This window comes from Oncorhynchus nerka, linkage group LG7 (genome assembly GCF_034236695.1).
Source record: "Oncorhynchus nerka isolate Pitt River linkage group LG7, Oner_Uvic_2.0, whole genome shotgun sequence".
NCBI classification, from domain to species: Eukaryota; Metazoa; Chordata; class Actinopteri; order Salmoniformes; family Salmonidae; genus Oncorhynchus; species Oncorhynchus nerka.
The window spans coordinates 82,979,640-83,001,906 of NC_088402.1; the positions used below are offsets into that span (position 1 = coordinate 82,979,640).

Below are 22,267 nucleotides of genomic sequence, written 5' to 3' on the forward strand. Positions count from 1 at the left end.
CACACACACACACACACACACACAGACACACACACACACACAGACACACAGACACACACACACACAGACACCACACAGACACACACACACACACACACACACACACACACACACACACACACACACACACACACACAGTGGTTAAGATAAGAGCCTGAGGTCTATAGTAAACATGACGCAAGCAACTGACAATGTCAGTAGTTCACTTGAATCCTAACGGTCACTCTGTAAATACTGTAAATATATCTTAATTGTAACTTAGCAATTACAGTAATTATATCCTGTCTCTATAAATAACTCCTAACTCTACAAATACTGTAATTCTACATAAAATACCTGTATACAATGTGGCATTACAGTTCAGGCTCCCGAGTGGCAAGAGACATCACTACAGTCCCTGGTTTGAATCCAGGCTGTATCACAACCGGCTGTGATTGGGAGTCCCATAAGGTGGCGTACAATTGGCCCAGCGTCGCCCGGGTTTGACTGGTGTAGTCCGTCATTGTAAATAATAATTTGTTCTTTAACTGACTTGCCTAGTTAAATAAAGGTGAAATAAAAAATAAATAAACAGCTTGAAGATATGTGTTATCAGTTCAATCATAAAAGCAACTAAAATGTATAACTTTGTAGTTAGGAAATAAGTACTGCAGCAACGCCTGGTACCAGTCACAAGCTTTATTAACAGAGCAAAATAAAGGACAGAAAGTCCAATGTCCAAAATAGAATTTAAACAAATATACATCTCAACCAAAAAAACTACAAAAATAGTAATAGCTATAATAACTATCAAATAAATATTCACATCAATAACAACATATTTGTCTTTCATCGTTTGAATCAAACATTTCCCTGCGACATTCTTTAATGTTTTTACACTTATTCTAAAATAAGATTTGTACAATCAAACTATAACAGCACATGCTAGGAGTAGGACTGCACCAATGTACCACACACTCGCTGCACTACACAATGACTGCCTGCATGTTAAAACTGATATGATCCATGAATTGTTTCTATATCCAAGACCTGAGCCCCTCTATGAGTTTGGAACTTGCAATTATAAGGAAACTCAAGAAAAAATATTCTGAATCCAAATTCCGATCAACCCTTGAGGTAGAAGCAGAATCTGCACTTCCATTGACTGTGGAAATGTCTCCTTGTACGTTACGCCCTCCTTTACTCCCTATCTGTGCAACGAACCAACCGATGAGCCATTCTGAGTCTGGATTGGTTTCCTGTGTTGAACTGTTGCTAGGCAATGCTGAGGATTTCCAGTGTGTGACCAAGGAACTAGAGCCTTTGTGCAAATCAAATCACAGACTGACTGACCACCATGGGGGTCGTCCACAGCTCACCACATAGGTTAACAAACACTGTCTCAGTCACACACACAAAATGATTCAATTCAAGCTTTAATACCAAAATAAAAACACACAAACCCCAAAATGAATCATGGAAAAAACACCTTCTTTCTTTGGCCAGCCTGCATGTTTTTATTTTATTACTAGTTCCTCTACCTCCCTAAATATTTCCAGATATTATATTTCCAGATATTATATTTCCAGATATTATATTTCCATATATCCTAGCCCCTTTTCACACATTGATTGTTAAAAGTGTTCAAAGTTAGGAGGCTTCCACATAACGTACCCCAATGGGAAAAGCTTCAATCGTGCCAACAGTGACTAGAGCCGAATGTTTAAAACCAGATTCTCTCAGTCTCGTTTCTTTAACTCACTCGTCTCCCAACGATACTTCACAACTGATAGCATAGACTCACTGACATCTTCAAATAGCATTATTCCTCTTCATACTCAAATTCCTAACTCTTTAGTGGCACAGTGAGAGATGTCATTGGTTACCTTACATACCAGTGGCTACTGACGAGACAGAAGAAGGGAAAGTGGAACCAGATCGGACGCCATCTTGATTCTACAGCAGAAAGGATGGTTCAGTTTGTTCTGCCATACTGTATGTATATCCATGGAGTAGCAGCAGGATATGTTGGCCACTCGATCAGCTGACTTTGCATCACAATCACTTAAATCATTATTGCTTGATAGTTAACGCCGAGATAGATCAATGCTGTACTGCACACACACAATTATAACCAAGAAGCAAACTATTAAAGCTGAAAAAGGCTCCTAGTTTAGTGACACATTGGACTGGACTGCCCTCCATGATGCTGGGACTTGAGGTGTGACAGAACAACGAGAGAAAGGGACGGAAGAGTAGAAACATTTAGGAAGAGAGGAGACTAAAGGAAGTGGACTGCTACATTGTTGAACATTAAATAAATCAACAGCCATATTTCCAGAAATCAGGATGAAACTTAGGGGTTATTATTTGAATGGTATAATGGAAACCGTATACTGTTTGATCATCGTTGATTATCAAAATACCAATACTGTGATGCTACACGCTCTTCTGTAGTAGGATTTTTGTGAACTGGACATCACATTTCCCCAGTGGATTCAGCCAAGTTTTTAAGCAGCATCTTCTAGTTTCAAACAGACAGTCCTATAAATAATCACCTCAAGGAATTGCAACACTGACCTGCCAACCATTACCAGATGTAACTTCACAGATCTCTTGACAGAGCTGCATTAAACTGTGTTGTGCCTATGGCCCCGATTAAAACAATACCCCACTCCCTGGAAGTGTTTTTTTCTTCATCAAAGCACTCCTCATCAGACAATTCTCAGCTACAATCACATTGTTTTCTATCTCTGGAAGCTCCAGTACATTCACATTGTTTTCTATCTCTGGAAGCACCAGTACATTCACGTTGTTTTCTATCTCTGGAAGCTCCAGTACATTCACATTGTTTTCTATATCTGGAAGCACCAGTACATTCACATTGTTTTCTATCTCTGGAAGCTCCAGTACATCCACATTGTTTTCTATCTCTGGAAGCACCAGTACATTCACATTGTTTTCTATCTCTGGAAGCACCAGTACATCCACATTGTTTTCTATCTCTGGAAGCACCAGTACATTCACATTGTTTTCTATCTCTGGAAGCTCCAGTACATTCACATTGTTTTCTATCTCTGGAAGCTCCAGTACATTCACATTGTTTTCTATCTCTGGAAGCACCAGTACATCCACATTGTTTTCTATCTCTGGAAGCACCAGTACATCCACATTGTTTTCTATCTCTGGAAGCACCAGTACATTCACATTGTTTTCTATCTCTGGAAGCACCAGTACATCCACATTGTTTTCTATCTCTGGAAGCTCCAGTACATTCACATTGTTTTCTATCTCTGGAAGCTCCAGTACATTCACGTTGTTTTCTATCTCTGGAAGCTCCAGTACATTCACGTTGTTTTCTATCTCTGGAAGCTCCAGTACATTCACATTGTTTTCTATCTCTGAAAGCACCAGTACATTCACATTGTTTTGTCACTTTCCTCTTTTCTTCTCCCAAAGCTCCAATATCCATCTGTTCTGTACTTTTCCTCTGTAACCTGGTACTCCACTGACTGAGAGCAGATGGCTCACACTGGTGTCTGTCTGTCTGTGTGTATATCTGTCTGTCTGTCTGCCTGCATGTTGGTCTGCCTGCTTGCCTGCCTGTCTGCTTGTCCGTTCGTCCGCCTGCCTGCTTGTCTGTCTGCCTGACACCTTCCTGTTCACGCAATCAGCCCTTATCCTTCAAGACCTCCTCTCCTCACGGCCGAGACAATGAGAAATGTAATGGCCCTCTGTTCACGCAATCAGCCCTTATCCTTCAAGACCTCCTCTCCTCATGGCCGAGACAATGAGAAATGTAATGGCCCTCTGTTCACGCAATCAGCCCTTATCCGTCAAGACCTCCTCTCCTCACGGCCGAGACAATGAGAAATGTAATGGCCCTCTGTTCACACAATCAGCCCTTATCCTTCAAGACCTCCTCTCCTCACGGCCGAGACAATGAGAAATGTAATGGCCCTCTGTTCACGCAATCAGCCCTTATCCTTCAAGACCTCCTCTCCTCACGGCCGAGACAATGAGAAATGTAATGGCCCTCTGTTCACGCAATCAGCCCTTATCCTTCAAGACCTCCTCTCCTCACGGCCGAGACAATGAGAAATGTAATGGCCCTCTGTTCACGCAATCAGCCCTTATCCGTCAAGACCTCCTCTCCTCACGGCCGAGACAATGAGAAATGTAATGGCCCTCTGTTCACGCAATCAGCCCTTATCCTTCAAGACCTCCTCTCCTCACGGCCGAGACAATGAGAAATGTAATGGCCCTCTGTTCACGCAATCAGCCCTTATCCGTCAAGACCTCCTCTCCTCACGGCCGAGACAATGAGAAATGTAATGGCCCTCTGTTCACGCAATCAGCCCTTATCCTTCAAGACCTCCTCTCCTCACGGCCGAGACAATGAGAAATGTAATGGCCCTCTGTTCATGCTATGATCCCATCAAACACTCCTCTCTCCACATCTCTCTCAATCAGTCAGCCCCCGTTGGGCCTTAATCAAAAAGATAACAAACACTGTTTGACCACAGATTTGCTCATGTTGCTACACCTTATAGTTGACACTCTGTAATACAGAGGGGATACAATTTTCAGTAATGTCTGAGATATTATCATGCTCAATTTTGTTTTTTAAAATAGGTATTTAATTGTCTTGAGAGGCATTTTTACATCCCAATATTAAAGCTTTGTCACACGTTGCACATTTCTCCAATTTGGACAAATCAACATGTTCCTAAATAGTAGTGATGTCACACCATCATGGTTGCATACCGTTACTGTAACAGGTGAGAAAAATGGTTCGCTGATGATCAAAAAGCCAAGTTACAGTAGTGAAAAAGATTAGATATGCACTGAAGAGTAGTTCAGGACAAGGTGTCCACCTGTTCTGAGTTTATTTGACTTTGGGGGCGGGGGGGTCAGCATGGAGGAAGAGCCTTCTCATGTTAAAGCTATCGTGATGAAACCAACCACACCTTCCCCGAACCAAACAGTCAAGGGGTTCTGGGGAATCGGAGCAGCGTGTTGGAAGGGAGCGAAAGCCCCCCCGCCCCGGGTCTCCACTCACATGATGGAGCAGCTCTTGGTCTTCTCCTTCTTGAAGGTGGAGGAGAGCAGCTCGGAGCGGCTGGGGAGATGGAGGAGCCTCTTGGATAAGCGTTGAGTGGGGCTGGTCTTGGGGAGGGGCTTGTTGATGCAAGCCAGTGAGGCCGTACGGAACACACTGTGGATACTCTTCTCTGAGGTGAACGCTGAACACTCCAGGTAGGCCTCAGTACCAAGCTGCTTGGCCATGGAGGAACCCTGGGGAGGAAGGGGCAGAGGAGAGAGGCTGAGAGCTTATTCTGTTCCACACAATAGATTTCACCATACATCTCTATCTGAACAGGCCTGTGTGTGTGTGTGTGTGTGTGTGTGTGTGTGTGTGTGTGTGTGTGTGTGTGTGTGTGTGTGTGTGTGTGTGTGTGTGTGTGTGTGTGTGTTTTTGTGTTTTTGTGTGTGTGTTTTTGTGTGTGTGTGTTTTTTGTGTGTGTGTGTTTTTTGTGTGTGTGTTTTTTGTGTGTGTGTGTGTGTGTGTGTGTGTGTGTGTGTGTGTGTGTGTGTGTGTGTGTGACCGCCAACATTTTAATTTACCAGACATAAGAAATGTACCGGACCCATGTGCATTGGGTGTGTAATCTGATTAGTGCGTCCACCCACGCTGCTCATTGGGTGTGTAATCTGATTAGTGCGTCCACCCACGCTGCTCATTGGGTGTGTAATCTGATTAGTGCGTCCACCCACGCTGCTCATTGGGTGTGTAATCTGATTAGTGCGTCCACCCACGGTGCTCATTGGGTGTGTAATCTGATTAGTGCGTCCACCCACGCTGCTCATTGGGTGTGTAACCTGATTAGTGCGTCCACCCACGCTGCTCATTGGGTGTGTAATCTGATTAGTGCGTCCACCCACGCTGCTCATTGGGTGTGTAATCTGATTAGTGCGTCCACCCACGCTGCTCATTGGGTGTGTAATCTGATTAGTGCGTCCACCCACGCTGCTCATTGGGTGTGTAACCTGATTAGGGCATCCACCCACGCTGCTCATTGGGTGTGTAATCTGATTAGTGCGTCCACCCACGCTGCTCATTGGGTGTGTAATCTGATTAGTGCGTCCACCCACGCTGCTCATTGGGTGTGTAACCTGATTAGTGCGTCCACCCACGCTGCTCATTGGGTGTGTAACCTGATTAGTGCATCCACCCACGCTGCTCATTGGGTGTGTAATCTGATTAGTGCGTCCACCCACGCTGCTCATTGGGTGTGTAACCTGATTAGTGCGTCCACCCACGCTGCTCATTGGGTGTGTAATCTGATTAGTGCGTCCACCCACGCTGCTCATTGGGTGTGTAACCTGATTAGTGCGTCCACCCACGCTGCTCATTGGGTGTGTAACCTGATTAGTGCGTCCACCCACGCTGCTCATTGGGTGTGTAATCTGATTAGTGCGTCCACCCACGCTGCTCATTGGGTGTGTAACCTGATTAGGGCGTCCACCCACGCTGCTCATTGGGTGTGTAATCTGATTAGTGCGTCCACCCACGCTGCTCATTGGGTGTGTAATCTGATTAGTGCGTCCACCCACGCTGCTCATTGGGTGTGTAATCTGATTAGTGCGTCCACCCACGCTGCTCATTGGGTGTGTAATCTGATTAGTGCGTCCACCCACGCTGCTCATTGGGTGTGTAATCTGATTAGTGCGTCCACCCACGCTGCTCATTGGGTGTGTAATCTGATTAGTGCGTCCACCCACGCTGCTCATTGGGTGTGTAATCTGATTAGTGCGTCCACCCACGCTGCTCATTGGGTGTGTAATCTGATTAGTGCGTCCACCCACGCTGCTCATTGGGTGTGTAATCTGATTAGTGCGTCCACCCACGCTGCTCATTGGGTGTGTAATCTGATTAGTGCGTCCACCCACGCTGCTCATTGGGTGTGTAACCTGATTAGTGCGTCCACCCACGCTGCTCATTGGGTGTGTAATCTGATTAGTGCGTCCACCCACGCTGCTCATTGGGTGTGTAATCTGATTAGTGCGTCCACCCACGCTGCTCATTGGGTGTGTAATCTGATTAGTGCGTCCACCCACGCTGCTCATTGGGTGTGTAATCTGATTAGTGCGTCCACCCACGCTGCTCATTGGGTGTGTAATCTGATTAGTGCGTCCACCCACGCTGCTCATTGGGTGTGTAACCTGATTAGGGCGTCCACCCACGCTGCTCATTGGGTGTGTAATCTGATTAGTGCGTCCACCCACGCTGCTCATTGGGTGTGTAACCTGATTAGGCGTCCACCACGCTGCTGATTGGGTGTGTAATCTGATTAGTGCGTCCACCCACGCTGCTCATTGGGTGTGTAATCTGATTAGTGCGTCCACCCACGCTGCTCATTGGGTGTGTAATCTGATTAGTGCGTCCACCCACGCTGCTCATTGGGTGTGTAATCTGATTAGTGCGTCCACCCACGCTGCTCATTGGGTGTGTAATCTGATTAGTGCGTCCACCCACGCTGCTCATTGGGTGTGTAATCTGATTAGTGCGTCCACCCACGCTGCTCATTGGGTGTGTAATCTGATTAGTGCGTCCACCCACGCTGCTCATTGGGTGTGTAATCTGATTAGTGCGTCCACCCACGCTGCTCATTGGGTGTGTAATCTGATTAGTGCGTCCACCCACGCTGCTCATTGGGTGTGTAATCTGATTAGTGCGTCCACCCACGCTGCTCATTGGGTGTGTAATCTGATTAGTGCGTCCACCCACGCTGCTCATTGGGTGTGTAACCTGATTAGTGCGTCCACCCACGCTGCTCATTGGGTGTGTAATCTGATTAGTGCGTCCACCCACGCTGCTCATTGGGTGTGTAATCTGATTAGTGCGTCCACCCACGCTGCTCATTGGGTGTGTAATCTGATTAGTGCGTCCACCCACGCTGCTCATTGGGTGTGTAATCTGATTAGTGCGTCCACCCACGCTGCTCATTGGGTGTGTAATCTGATTAGGCGTCCACCCACGCTGCTCATTGGGTGTGTAACCTGATTAGGGCGTCCACCCACGCTGCTCATTGGGTGTGTAATCTGATTAGTGCGTCCACCCACGCTGCTCATTGGGTGTGTAACCTGATTAGGGCGTCCACCCACGCTGCTCATTGGGTGTGTAACCTGATTAGTGCGTCCACCCACGCTGCTCATTGGGTGTGTAATCTGATTAGTGCGTCCACCCACGCTGCTCATTGGGTGTGTAACCTGATTAGGGCGTCCACCCACGCTGCTCATTGGGTGTGTAATCTGATTAGGCGTCCACCCACGCTGCTCATTGGGTGTGTAACCTGATTAGGCGTCCACCCACGCTGCTCATTGGGTGTGTAATCTGATTAGTGCGTCCACCCACGCTGCTCATTGGGTGTGTAATCTGATTAGTGCGTCCACCCACGCTGCTCATTGGGTGTGTAATCTGATTAGTGCGTCCACCCACGCTGCTCATTGGGTGTGTAACCTGATTAGGGCGTCCATCCACGCTGCTCATTGGGTGTATAATCTGATTAGTGCGTCCACCCACGCTGCTCATTGGGTGTGTAATCTGATTAGTGCGTCCACCCACGCTGCTCATTGGGTGTGTAACCTGATTAGTGCGTCCACCCACGCTGCTCATTGGGTGTGTAATCTGATTAGTGCGTCCACCCACGCTGCTCATTGGGTGTGTAATCTGATTAGTGCGTCCACCCACGCTGCTCATTGGGTGTGTAATCTGATTAGTGCGTCCACCCACGCTGCTCATTGGGTGTGTAATCTGATTAGTGCGTCCACCCACGCTGCTCAGCATGACAGAAATCACATTTAGAATACAGTAATTCATTCTCACAAATTCTGATGTTTTGAAGATGTTAGAATACCTGTCCACATTTAGTTTTCCTCAGACAACAAGACAAATAACCAACAGCTAAATCACTAGCCTATGTCAATCTACTATAGTAGAAAAGTTTAGGCCACCTATTCCAAACAGACTCTGGGATAGTTGTGGGACGATAGACCCCAAAACCAGGCTACATACAAAAAAAATGTCTGATGCAACAGATTAGAAGGTTAAGCTTAAAATGTTGATAAACTACTATTTATTCACATTATAAAGCAGTAGGCTACGCTCAAATGTTACATACATACAAAAAAAATGTCTGATGCAACAGATTAGAAGGTTAAGCTTAAAATGTTGATAAACTACTATTTATTCACATTATAAAGCAGTAGGCTACGCTCAAATGTGCGTTCCATAATACAATTAGCAGGAAAACACCGTTGTGCCTCATAATATCTATTAAAACATTCAGTATATGTTTTCAAAATGCATACTCCCTCAAGCAATACTGCAAAGTGGTGTGTGATGCGCTAATGAAGTATGCCTTCTGTTGCTGTTTGATGCCGCGTTCAAGACAACTGGGAACTTAGAAATCTAAGATTTCTGTCTTCAGTGCGTTCAAGACAACTGGGAACTTAGAAATCTAAGATTTCTGTCTTCAGTGCGTTCAAGACAACTGGGAAAGTAACTAGGTCTGACTGGGAAAAATCCAACTCGGAATTAAAACTCGGGACTTTCCGACCTGACGATCACTGATGCCATGATTTGACCTTTCAGAGTTCCCAGTTGTCTTGAAAGCACCACAAGATTCAGCAGCAGCAGCAGCAGCTCTCGCGCTGTCTGACAGATTTTCCACTCAAAGGCTCTGTATCTGCATGCTGTACACGTGTGCCAATTTAATTCCACAAAACTATGCACATGAACCTATAGACCGCATGACCAGTCAAATGTACAGTGGGGAGAACAAGTATTTGATACACTGCCGATTTTGCAGGTTTTCCTACTTACAAAGCATGTAGAGGTCTGTCATTTTTATCATAGGTACACTTCAACTGTGAGAGACGGAATCTAAAACAAAAATCCAGAAAATCACATTGTATGATTTTTAAGTAATTCGTTTGCATTTTATTGCATGACATAAGTATTTGATCACCTACCAACCAGTAAGAATTTCGGCTCTCACAGACCTGTTAGTTTTTCTTTAAGAATCCCTCCTGTTCTCCACTCATTACCTGTATTAACTGCACCTGTTTGAACTCGTTACCTGTATAAAAGACCACACACTCAACCAAACAGACTCCAACCTCTCCACAATGGCCAAGACCAGAGAGCTGTGTAAGGACATCAGGGATAAAATTGTAGACCTGCACAAGGCTGGGATGGGCTACAGGACAATAAGCAAGCAGCTTGGTGAGAAGGCAACAACTGTTGGTGCAATTATTAGAAAATGGAAGAAGTTCAAGATGACGGTCAATCACCCTCGGTCTGGGGTTCCATGCAAGATCTCACCTTGTGGGGCATCAATGATCATGAGGAAGGTGAGGGATCAGCCCAGAACTACACGGCAGGACCTGGTCAATGACCTGAAGAGAGCTGGGACCACAGTCTCAACGACAGTCTCATGGATTAAAATCCTGCAGTGCATGCAAGGTCCCCCTGCTCAAGCCAGCACATGTCCAGGCCCGTCTGAAGTTTGCCAATGAACATCTGCATGATCCAGAGGAGGAATGGGAGAAGGTCATGTGGTCTGATGAGACAAAAATAGAGCTTTTAGGTCTAAACTCCACTCGCCGTGTTTAGAGGAAGAAGAAGGATGAGTACAACCCCAAGAACACCATCCCAACTGTGAAGCATGGAGGTGGAAACATCATTCTTTGAGGATGCTTTTCTGCAAAGGTGACAGGATGACTGCACCGTATTGAGGGGAGGATGGATGGGGCTATGTATCGCGAGATCTTGGCCAACAACCTCCTTCCCTCAGTAAGGGGGCCTAAAACAACGACCCAAAACACACAGCCAGGGCAACTAAGTAGTGGCTCCGTAAGAAGCATCTCAAGGTCCTGGAGAGCCCTAGTCAGTCTCCAGACCTGAACCCAATAGAACATCTTTGGAGGGAGCTAAAAGTCCCTATTGCCCAGCGACAGTCCCGAAACCTGAAGGATCTGGAGAAGGTCTGTGTGGAGGAGTGGGCCAACATCCCTGCTGCAGTGTGTGCAAACCTGGTCAAGAACTACAGGAAACACATATGATCTCTGTAATTGCAAACAAAGATTTCTGTACCAAATATTAAGTTTGGCTTTTCTGATGTATCAAATACTTATGTCATGCAATAAAATGCAAATTAATTACTTTTAAATCATACAATGTGATTTTCTGGATTTTCGTTTTAGATTCCGTCTCTCACAGTTGAAGTGTACCTATGATAAAAAATGACAGACCTCTACATGCTTTGTAAGTAGGAAAACCTGCAAAATCGGCAGTGTATCAAATACTTGTTCTCCCCACTGTATTTCCATTGACTGGTTTATCCATCAATGAGCTTTAAAAGCAATGTTTTTTTTCTTCTTCTCCCGGACAATTTTTTTTATCTGCTTTTTTTTTTTTAAGTGAACAAAAAGCCAGCTATTACCGGCTAACAAAAACCCTGGCCTATGTGTGTCCTCTCAGTCTCACCTGCTCATGGGTGATGGGGACCTGTTTCTGATTGGACAGCTCCATCAGGGTGCAGACGTCTGTGCGCAGGTCGGTCTTACAGCCAATGAGAAGGATGCGTGTGCTGGGGCAGAAATCTAAGATCTCTGTCTTCCACTGGAGAGACAACAGAGCAGATATTTACCAACATGATAATGAACAAGTCATGATTTGGGGTAGTTAATTAACCAAATTACAAATGTAATTCCCCTCATGATTACCAAGATAAATAGTCTACGGACCTGGTGAATCACATAGCTATAAACTAAAACGCAGAAATATGTTGCCTGGTCTCTGTTTTGAATAGCAAGTTTTGAAAAGTCCAATAAAAGCCAGATGATTTGAGCCTGGTAGCTGGATTGAAAAAATCTCTGAGGACTTGCAGACAGTTAGGAATACTGTTTAGAGAGAAGAAAAGAGAGAGAAAAGAGAGAGACAGAAAGATAAAGTGAGAGATGGGAGCCATTACCTTCTTGAGCCCACAGTCGAAGGTGTCTGGGCGGCTGATGTCAAAACAGAGGAGCACCGCGTCAGAGGCACTGTAACAGAGAGGCCTCACATTGTCATAGTAGGGAGAACCTAGAGGAGAGGACAGAGGCTTGTTACAGACGCCCAGAACAACATTCAGATGTAGTAAAGGGAAGAACATGTAGAAAAACAAGCATAGTTTGGTCTAACACCCTCACCAAACACTGTCCAAGGTCAATGAGGGGTTTCATGCATGTTAACATTAGAAGCCTCCTCCCTAAGTTTGTTCTTTTCACTGCTTTAGCACACTCTGCCAACCCGGATGTTCTAGCTGTGTCTGAATCCTGGCTTAGGAAGACCACCAAAAATTCAGAAATTTTAATTCCAAACTACAACATTTTCAGACAAGATAGAACTGCTAAAGGGGGCGGTGTTGCAATCTACTGCAAAGATAGCCTGCAGAGTTCTGTCCTACTATCCAGGTCTGTACCCAAACAATTTGAACTTCTACTTTTAAAAATCCACCTCTCTAAAAACAAGTCTCTCACCGTTGCCGCCTGCTATAGACCACCCTCTGCTCCCAGCTGTGCTCTGGACACCATATGTGAACTGATTGCCCCCATCTATCTTCAGAGCTCGTGCTGCTAGGCGACCTAAACTGGAACATGCTTAACACCCCAGCCATCCTACAATCTAAACTTGATGCCCTCAATCTCACACAAATTATCAATGAACCTACCAGGTACCCCCAAAGCCTTAAACACGGGCACCCTCATAGATATCATCCTAACCAACTTCCCCTCTAAATACACCTCTGCTGTCTTCAACCAAGATCTCAGCGATCACTGCCTCATTGCCTGCATCCGTAATGGGTCAGCGGTCAAACGACCTCCACTCATCACTGTAAAACGCTCCCTGAAACACTTCAGCGAGCAGGCCTTTCTAATCGACCTGGCCGGGTGTCCTGGAAGGATATTGATCTCATCCCGTCAGTAGAGGATGCCTGGATATTTTTTAAAATGCCTTCCTAACAATGTTAAATAAACATGCCCCATTCAAGAAAATTAGAACCAGGAACAGATATAGCCCTTGGTTCTCCCCAGACCTGACTGCCCTTAACCAACACAAAAACATCCTATGGCGTTCTGCATTAGCATCGAACAGCCCCGTGATATGCAGCTGTTCAGGAAGCTAGAAACCGTTATACACAGGCAGTTAGAAAAGCCAAGGCTAGCTTTTTCAAGCAGAAATTTGCTTCCTGCAACACTAACTCTAAAAGTTCTGGGACACTGTAAAGTCCATGGAGAATAAGAACACCTCCTCCCAGCTGCCCACTGCACTGAAGATAGGAAACACTGTCACCACTGATAAATCCACCATAATTGAGAATTTCAATAAGCATTTTTCTACGGCTGGCCATGCTTTCCACCTGGCAACTCCTACCCCGGTCAACAGCACTGCACCCCCAACAGCAACTCGCCCAAGCCTTCCCCATTTCTCCTTCTCCCAAATCCATTCAGCTGAAGTTCTGAAAGAGCTGAAAAATCTGACCCCTACAAATCAGCCGGGCTAGACAATCTGGACCCTTTCTTTCTAAAATTATCTGCCGAAATTGTTGCCACCCCTATTACTAGCCTGTTCAACCTCTCTTTCGTGTCATCTGAGATTCCCAAAGATTGGAAAGCAGCTGCGGTCATCCCCTCTTCAAAGGGGGACACTCTTGACCCAAACTGCTACAGACCTATATCTATCCTACCATGCCTTTCTAAGGTCTTGAAAGCCAAGTCAACAAACAGATTACCGACCATTTCGAATCTCACCATACCTTCTCTGCTATGCAATCTGGTTTCAGAGCTGGTCATGGGTGCACCTCAGCCACGCTCAAGGTCCTAAACGATATCTTAACCGCCATCGATAAGAAACATTACTGTGCAGCCGTATTCATTGATCTGGCCAAGGCTTTCGACTCTGTCAACCACCACATCCTTATCGGCAGACTCGACAGCCTTGGTTTCTCAAATGATTGCCTCGCCTGGTTCACCAACTACTTCTCTGATAGAGTTCAGTGTGTCAAATCGGAGGGTCTGCTGTCCGGACCTCTGGCAGTCTCTATGGGGTGCCACAGGGTTCAATTCTTGGACCGACTCTCTTCTCTGTATACATCAATGAGGTCGCTCTTGCTGCTGGTGAGTCTCTGATCCACCTCTACGCAGACGACACCATTCTGTATACTTCCGGCCCTTCTTTGGACACTGTGTTAACAACCCTCCAGGCAAGCTTCAATGCCATACAACTCTCCTTCCGTGGCCTCCAATTGCTCTTAAATACAAGTAAAACTAAATGCATGCTCTTCAACCGATCGCTACCTGCACCTACCCGCCTGTCCAACATCACTACTCTGGACGGCTCTGACTTAGAATACGTGGACAACTACAAATACTTAGGTGTCTGGTTAGACTGTAAACTCTCCTTCCAGACCCATATCAAACATCTCCAATCCAAAGTTAAATCTAGAATTGGCTTCCTATTTCGCAACAAAGCATCCTTCACTCATGCTGCCAAACATACCCTTGTAAAATTGACCATCCTACCAATCCTCGACTTTGGCGATGTCATTTACAAAATAGCCTCCAATACCCTACTCAACAAATTGGATGCAGTCTATCACAGTGCTATCCGTTTTGTCACCAAAGCCCCATATACTACCCACCATTGCGACCTGTACGCTCTCGTTGGCTGGCCCTCGCTTCATACTCGTCGCCAAACCCACTGGCTCCATGTCATCTACAAGACCCTGCTAGGTAAAGTCCCCCTTATCTCAGCTCGCTGGTCACCATAGCATCTCCCACCTGTAGCACACGCTCCAGCAGGTATATCTCTCTAGTCACCCCCAAAACCAATTCTTTCTTTGGCCGCCTCTCCTTCCAGTTCTCTGCTGCCAATGACTGGAACGAACTACAAAAATCTCTTAAATTGGAAACACTTATCTCCCTCACTAGCTTTAAGCACCAACTGTCAGAGCATCTTACAGATTACTGCACCTGTACATAGCCCACCTATAATTTAGCCCAAACAACTACCTCTTTCCCAACTGTATTTAATTTATTTATTTATTTTGCTCCTTTGCACCCCATTATTTTTATTTCTACTTTGCACATTCTTCCATTGCAATACTACCATTCCAGTGTTTTACTTGCTATATTGTATTTACTTTGCCACCATGGCCTTTTTTGCCTTTACCTCCCTTCTCACCTAATTTGCTCACATTGTATATAGACTTGTTTTTTTTTTTTTTTTTTTTTTTTTTACTGTATTATTGACTGTATGTTTGTTTTACTCCATGTGTAACTCTGTGTCGTTGTATGTGTCGAACTGCTTTGCTTTATCTTGGCCAGGTCGCAATTGTAAATGAGAACTTGTTCTCAACTTGCTTACCTGGTTAAATAAAGGTGAAATAAAATAAAATAAAAATGATAGTAGACTCTTATTTTTTAACAAGATAATGCAGTAAGGAGACATCATATCCAAGAAGAAACAATATTTAGTTGAGCGCAGTAGAGACAGAGAGAGTGAGAGAATGGAACATAAAAATTTGACATACCAATTAGGATCTGGCTAAAAATACTTGAATCACTTATAGAACCCATTGCCCTTTAAGGTTGTGAGGTCTGGGGTCCGCTCACCAACCAAGAATTCACAAAATGGGACAAACGCCAAATTGAGACTCTACATGCAGAATTCTGCAAAAATATCCTCAGTGTACAACGTCAAACACAAAATAATGAATGCAGAGTAGAATTAGGCCGATACCCAGTAATGATCAAAATCCAGAAAAGAGACATTAAATTCTACAACCACCTAAAAGGAAGTGATTCCCAAACCTTCCATAACAAAGCCATCACCTACAGAGATGAACCTGGAGAAGAGTCCCCTAAGCAAGCTGGTCCTAGGGCTCTGTTCACAAATACAAACACACCCCACAGAGCCCCAGGACAGCAACACAATTAGACCCAACCAAATCATGAGAAAACAAAAAGATAATTACTTGACACATTTGAAAGAATTAACAAAAAAACAGAGCAAACTAGAATGCTACTTGGCCCTAAACAGAGAGTACACAGTGGCAGAATACCTGACCACTGTGACTGACCCAAACTTAAAGAAATCCTTGACTATGTAAAGACTCAGTGAGCATAGCCTTGCTGTTGATAAAGGCGCCATTGGCAGACCTGGCTCTCAAGAGAAGACAGGCTATGTGCACACTGTCCACAAAATGAGGTAGAAACTGAGCAGTTCTTCCTAACCTCCTGCCAAATGTATTAGAGGCACATATTTCCCTGAGGTCACGAATCTTGCTGCTGTGATGTCACACTGGTATGCCACGCAATAGATATGGGACTTTATCAAAATTTGATTTGTTTTCAAATTCTTTGTGGATCTGTATTACACAGATCCACAAAGAATTTGAAAACAAATCAAATTTTGGTAAAGTCCCATATCTATTGCGTGGCATACCAGTGTGACATCACAGCAGCAAGATTCGTGACCTGTTGCCACAAGAAAAGGGCAACCAGTGAAGAACAAACACCATTGTAAATACAACCCATTTTTATGTTTATTTAATTTCCCTTTTGTACTGTAACCATTTGTACATCGTTACAACAGCGTATATATAGATAATATGACATTTGTAATGTCTTTATTCTTTTGGAACTTCTGTGAGTGTAATGTTTAATGTTCATTTGTATTGTTTATTACACTTTAGTATATTATCTACTTCACTTGCTTTGGCAATGTTAACATATGTTTCCCATGCCAATAAAGCCCCTTGAATTGAATTGAATTGAGTGAGATAGAGAGAGAGAGACAGAGACAAGGAGACATATAGCGAGAGACAGAAAAAGAGGACAGAGACCAGGGGTAATCTCTGAAGGGTATCACTTCTCATGCTGAGCTGTACTTTGTTGTCCCTTTCCCCTCTCTCTTTTCTCTCCTCTCCTATCCTCCTCCTCTCCTCCCATCTCCTCTCCTCCCATCTCCTCTCCTCTCCTCTCCTTCTTTATCCTCCTCTCATCTCCTCTCCTCCTTTATCCTCCTCTCCTCTCCCCTATTGGTGTTTCAGAGTGGGAGAAGATGACAATCAAGACACTAAATCCACATTGATATTTTTATCACTGGATTAAACAAGTGGAACAGAACAGCGAGGCTGGCTGGCTGGCTGGCTGGCTGGCTGGCTGGCTGGCTGGCTGGCTGAGCAGCAGAGCAGGCAGACTCATGTACTCGGAATCCTTAAGCAACTACCCCCCTCTCTCTCCGCCTCCCCCTCTCGCCCCCTCTACACACCCCCTAGTCTTCCCTCCACTCAGCGCAGCGTAATACCTCCAGTCCCTCTGCCGTTACCACAGCAACAGCCTTGGAATCCTCCATCTGCATCAGGCGTTCCTCCCACCCCTCCTTAAAGGCTGGCCGCAACTGCCAATCATCTTACACATTGCTGTCCTGCTGCCCACCCACCTACCCAGCTACCGCTCTACACAATTCTCTGTTAAAACAATGTTGGGGCACACACACATGCATGGAAACGCATGTTACCATGTATGCAGGCACACACAGTCACACATGCACTCACACAGCCGCATGCACACAGTCACACAGCCACACACGCAAACAAACACGTCTTGGTTACTTGAGTGTCTCGCTCTTGTTTATTGATTATATTTGTTAAATTTGGCATCAGCGGAAGGTGACTCTTATCTCTTCATCTGGTTAGAAATGAGAGGCTTAGATGGATAATCATGTTAAGTCTGATTAAAAAGGACTTCCAATTGGTATCTAATGGATATAATATATATATATATATATATATATATATATATATATATATATATATATATCTTTCCACTTGCGGTTATGTACACCATATACACTGGAACACCTTCCTAATATTGAGTTGCATCCCCCCCTTTTGCCCTCAGAACAGCCTCAATTCATCGGGGCATGGACTCTACAAGGTGTTGAAAGCGTTCCACAGGGATGCTTACCCATGTTGACTCCAATGCTTCCCACAGTTGTGTCAAGTTCGGATGGGACGTTAAACGGGTGTCTTGACTCTTTGAGGTCATTAAAGATCCCATGGCACTTATCGTAAGAGTAGGGATGTTAACCCCGGTGTCCTGGCTAAATTCCTAATCTGACCCTCAAAACCATCACGGTCACCTAATAATCCCCAGTTTACAATTGTCTCATTCATCCCCCTCCTCTCCCCTGTAACTATTCCCCAAGTCGTTGCTGCAAATGAGAACGTGTTCTCAGTCAACTTACCTGGTAAAATAACGGATAATTACTTATTTTTTTAAGTTGTCTGGATGTCCTTTGGGTGATGGACCATTATTGATACACACGGGAAACTGTTGAGCATGAAAAACCCAACAGCATTGCAGTTCTTGACACAAACCGGTGCTCCTGGCACCAACTACAATACCTCATTCAAAGGCACATAAATATTTTGTCTTGCCAATTTACCCTCTGAATAACACACATACACAATCCATGTCTCAATTGTCTCAAGGCTTAAAAAACCTTCTTTAACCTGTCTCCCCACCTTCATCTACACCAGGTATTCCAAAACTGGTGTGCGCCATGCCGTCAGGGGTACGCTAAATAAATAAATTAAAAAATCACATTTCTAAACAGTCCATTTATATTTTCCAACGGGACTATATAAACTCAGCAAAAAAAGAAAAGTCCTCTCACTGTCAACTGCGTTTATTTTCTGCAAACTTAACATGTGTAAATATTTGTATGAACATAAGATTCAACAACTGAGACATAAACTGTACAAGTTCCACAGACATGTGACTAACAGACATGGGAAAATGTATCCCTGAACAAAGGGGGGGTCACAATCTAAAGTAACAGTCAGTATCTGGTGTGGCCACCAGCTGCATTAAGTACTGCAGTGCATCTCCTCCTCATGGACTGCACCAGATTTGCTGTGACATGTTACCCCACTCTTCCACCAAGGTCCCTGCAAGTTCCTGGACATTTCTGGGAAGAATGGCCCTAGCCCTCACCCTCCAATCCAATAGGTCCCAGACGTGCTCAATGGGATTGAGCTCCGGGCTCTTCCCTGGCCACGGCAGAACACTGACATTCCTGTCTTGCTGGAAATCACACACAGAACGAGCAGTATGGCTGGTGGCATTGTCATGTTGGAGGGTCATGTCAGGATGAGCCTGCAGGAAGGGTACCACATGAGGGAGGAGGATGTCTTCCCTGTAACGCACAGCGTTGAGATTGCCTGCAATGACAACAAGCTCAGTCCGATGATGCTGTGACACACCGCCCCAGACCATGACGACCCTCCACCTCCAAATCAATCCCTCTCCAGATTACAGGCCTCGGTAGAACGCTCATTACTACGACGATAAACGCGAATATCGACCATCACCCCTGATGAGACAAAACCGCGACTCGTCAATGAAGAGCACTTTTTGCCAATCCTGTCTAGTCTAGCGACGGTGGGTTTGTGCCCATAGGCGACGTTGTTGCTGGTGATGTCTGGTGAGGACCTGCCTTACAACAGGCCTACAAACCCTCAGTCCAGTCTCTCACAGCCTATTGCGGACAGTCTGAGCACTGATGGAGGGATGGTGCATTCCTGGTGTAACTCAGGCAGTTGTTGTTGCCATCCTGTACCTGTCCAGCAGGTGTGATGTTCGGATGTACCGATCCTGTGCAGGTGTAGTTACACGGGATCTGCCACTGCGAGGATGATCAGCTGTCTGTCCTGTCTCCCTGTAGCGCTGTCTTAGGCATCTCACAGTATGGACATTTATTTCCCTGGCCACATCTGCAGTCCTTATGCCTCCTTTCAGCATGCCTAAGAACAGGGCTCCGGGCAGCCGAGCGGAAATGGAGGAAAACTCGCCTCCCTGCGGACCTGGCATCCTTTCACTCCCTCCTCTCTACATTTTCCTCTTCTGTCTCTGCTGCTAAAGCCACTTTCTACCACTCTAAAGTCCAAGCATCTGCCTCTAACCCTAGGAAGCTCTTTGCCACCTTCTCCTCCCTCCTGAATCCTCCCCCCCCTCCTCCCTCTCTGCAGATGACTTCGTCAACCATTTTGAAAAGAAGGTCGACGACATCCGATCCTCGTTTGCTAAGTCAAACGACACCGCTGGTTCTGCTCACACTGCCCTACCCTGTGCTCTGACTTCTTTCTCCCCTCTCTCTCCAGATGAAATCTCGCGTCTTGTGACGGCCGGCCGCCCAACAACCTGCCCGCTTGACCCTATTCCCTCCTCTCTTCTCCAGACCATTTCCGGAGACCTTCTCCTTACCTCACCTCGCTCATCAACTCATCCCTGACCGCTGGCTACGTCCCTTCTGTCTTCAAGAGAGCGAGAGTTGCACCCCTTCTGAAAAAACCTACACTCGATCCCTCCGATGTCAACAACTACAGACCAGTATCCCTTCTTTCTTTTCTCTCCAAAACTCTTGAACGTGCCGTCCTTGGCCAGCTCTCCCGCTATCTCTCTCAGAATGACCTTCTTGATCCAAATCAGTCAGGTTTCAAGACTAGTCATTCAACTGAGACTGCTCTTCTCTGTATCACGGAGGCCCTCCGCACTGCTAAAGCTAACTCTCTCTCCTCTGCTCTCATCCTTCTAGACCTATCGGCTGCCTTCGATACTGTGAACCATCAGATCCTCCTCTCCACCCTCTCCGAGTTGGGCATCTCCGGCGCGGCCCACGCTTGATTGCGTCCTACCTGACAGGTCGCTCCTACCAGGTGGCGTGGCGAGAATCTGTCTCCTCACCACGCGCTCTCACCACTGGCGTCCCCAGGGCTCTGTTCTAGGCCCTCTCCTATTCTCGCTATACACCAAGTCACTTGGCTCTGTCATAACCTCACATGGTCTCTCCTATCATTGCTATGCAGACGACACACAATTAATCTTCTCCTTTCCCCCTTCTGATGACCAGGTGGCGAATCGCATCTCTGCATGTCTGGCAGACATATCAGTGTGGATGACGGATCACCACCTCAAGCTGAACCTCGGCAAGACGGAGCTGCTCTTCCTCCCGGGAAGGACTGCCCGTTCCATGATCTCGCCATCACGGTTGACAACTCCATTGTGTCCTCCTCCCAGAGCGCTAAGAACCTTGGCGTGATCCTGGACAACACCCTGTCGTTCTCAACTAACATCAAGGCGGTGGCCCGTTCTTGTAGGTTCATGCTCTACAACATCCGCAGAGTACGACCCTGCCTCACACAGGAAGCAGCGCAGGTCCTAATCCAGGCACTTGTCATCTCCCGTCTGGATTACTGCAACTCGCTGTTGGCTGGGCTCCCTGCCTGTGCCATTAAACCCCTACAACTCATCCAGAACGCCGCAGCCCGTCTGGTGTTCAACCTTCCCAAGTTCTCTCACGTCACCCCGCTCCTCCGCTCTCTCCACTGGCTTCCAGTTGAAGCTCGCATCCGCTACAAGACCATGGTGCTTGCCTACGGAGCTGTGAGGGGAACGGCACTTCAGTACCTCCAGGCTCTGATCAGGCCCTACACCCAAACAAGGGCACTGCGTTCATCCACCTCTGGCCTGCTCGCCTCCCTACCACTGAGGAAGTACAGTTCCCGCGCAGCCCAGTCAAAACTGTTCGCTGCTCTGGCCCCCCAATGGTGGAACAAACTCCCTCACGACGCCAGGACAGCGGAGTCAATCACCACCTTCCGGAGACACCTGAAACCCCACCTCTTTCAGGAATACCTAGGATAGGATAAAGTAATCCTTCTCACCCCCCCCCTTAAAAGATTTAGATGCACTATTGTAAAGTGCCTGTTCCACTGGATGTCTTAAGGTGAACGCACCAATTTGTAAGTCGCTCTGGATAAGAGCGTCTGCTAAATGACTTAAAAATGTAAATGTAAATGCCTAAGGCACGTTTACGCAGATGAGCAGGGACCCTGGACATCTTTCTTTTGGTGTTTTTCAGAGTCAGTAGAAAGGCCTCTTTAGTGTCCTAAGTTTTCATAACTGTGACCTTAATTGTCTACCGTCTGTAAGCTGTTAGTGTCTTAACGACCGTTCCACAGGTGCATTTTCATTAATTGTTTGTGGTTTATTGAACAAGCATGGGAAACGGTGTTTAAACCCTTTACAATGAAGATCTGTGAAGTTATTTGGATTTTTACGAATTATCTTTGAAAGACAGGGTCCTGAAAATAGTTTATTTGGGTGAGTT

The 22,267-nt window shown here is 45.8% G+C and overlaps 1 protein-coding gene across 1 annotated transcript in view; it reads right to left on the bottom strand.

The window, feature by feature from the left end:
• Positions 1-669: 669 nt before the first annotated feature.
• Positions 670-22,267, bottom strand: part of LOC115118600 (rho-related GTP-binding protein Rho6-like) — a 29,468-nt gene continuing 7,870 nt past the window's right edge. Inside the window, exons 3-5 of the mRNA XM_029647272.2 lie at positions 12,021-12,130; positions 11,534-11,668; positions 670-5,277 (exon numbers count right to left, since the gene is read on the bottom strand). Coding sequence (XP_029503132.1) covers positions 5,038-5,277; positions 11,534-11,668; positions 12,021-12,130 — 485 coding nt within the window. The 3' untranslated portion in view covers positions 670-5,037. The remainder of the gene's footprint in view (positions 5,278-11,533; positions 11,669-12,020; positions 12,131-22,267) is intronic.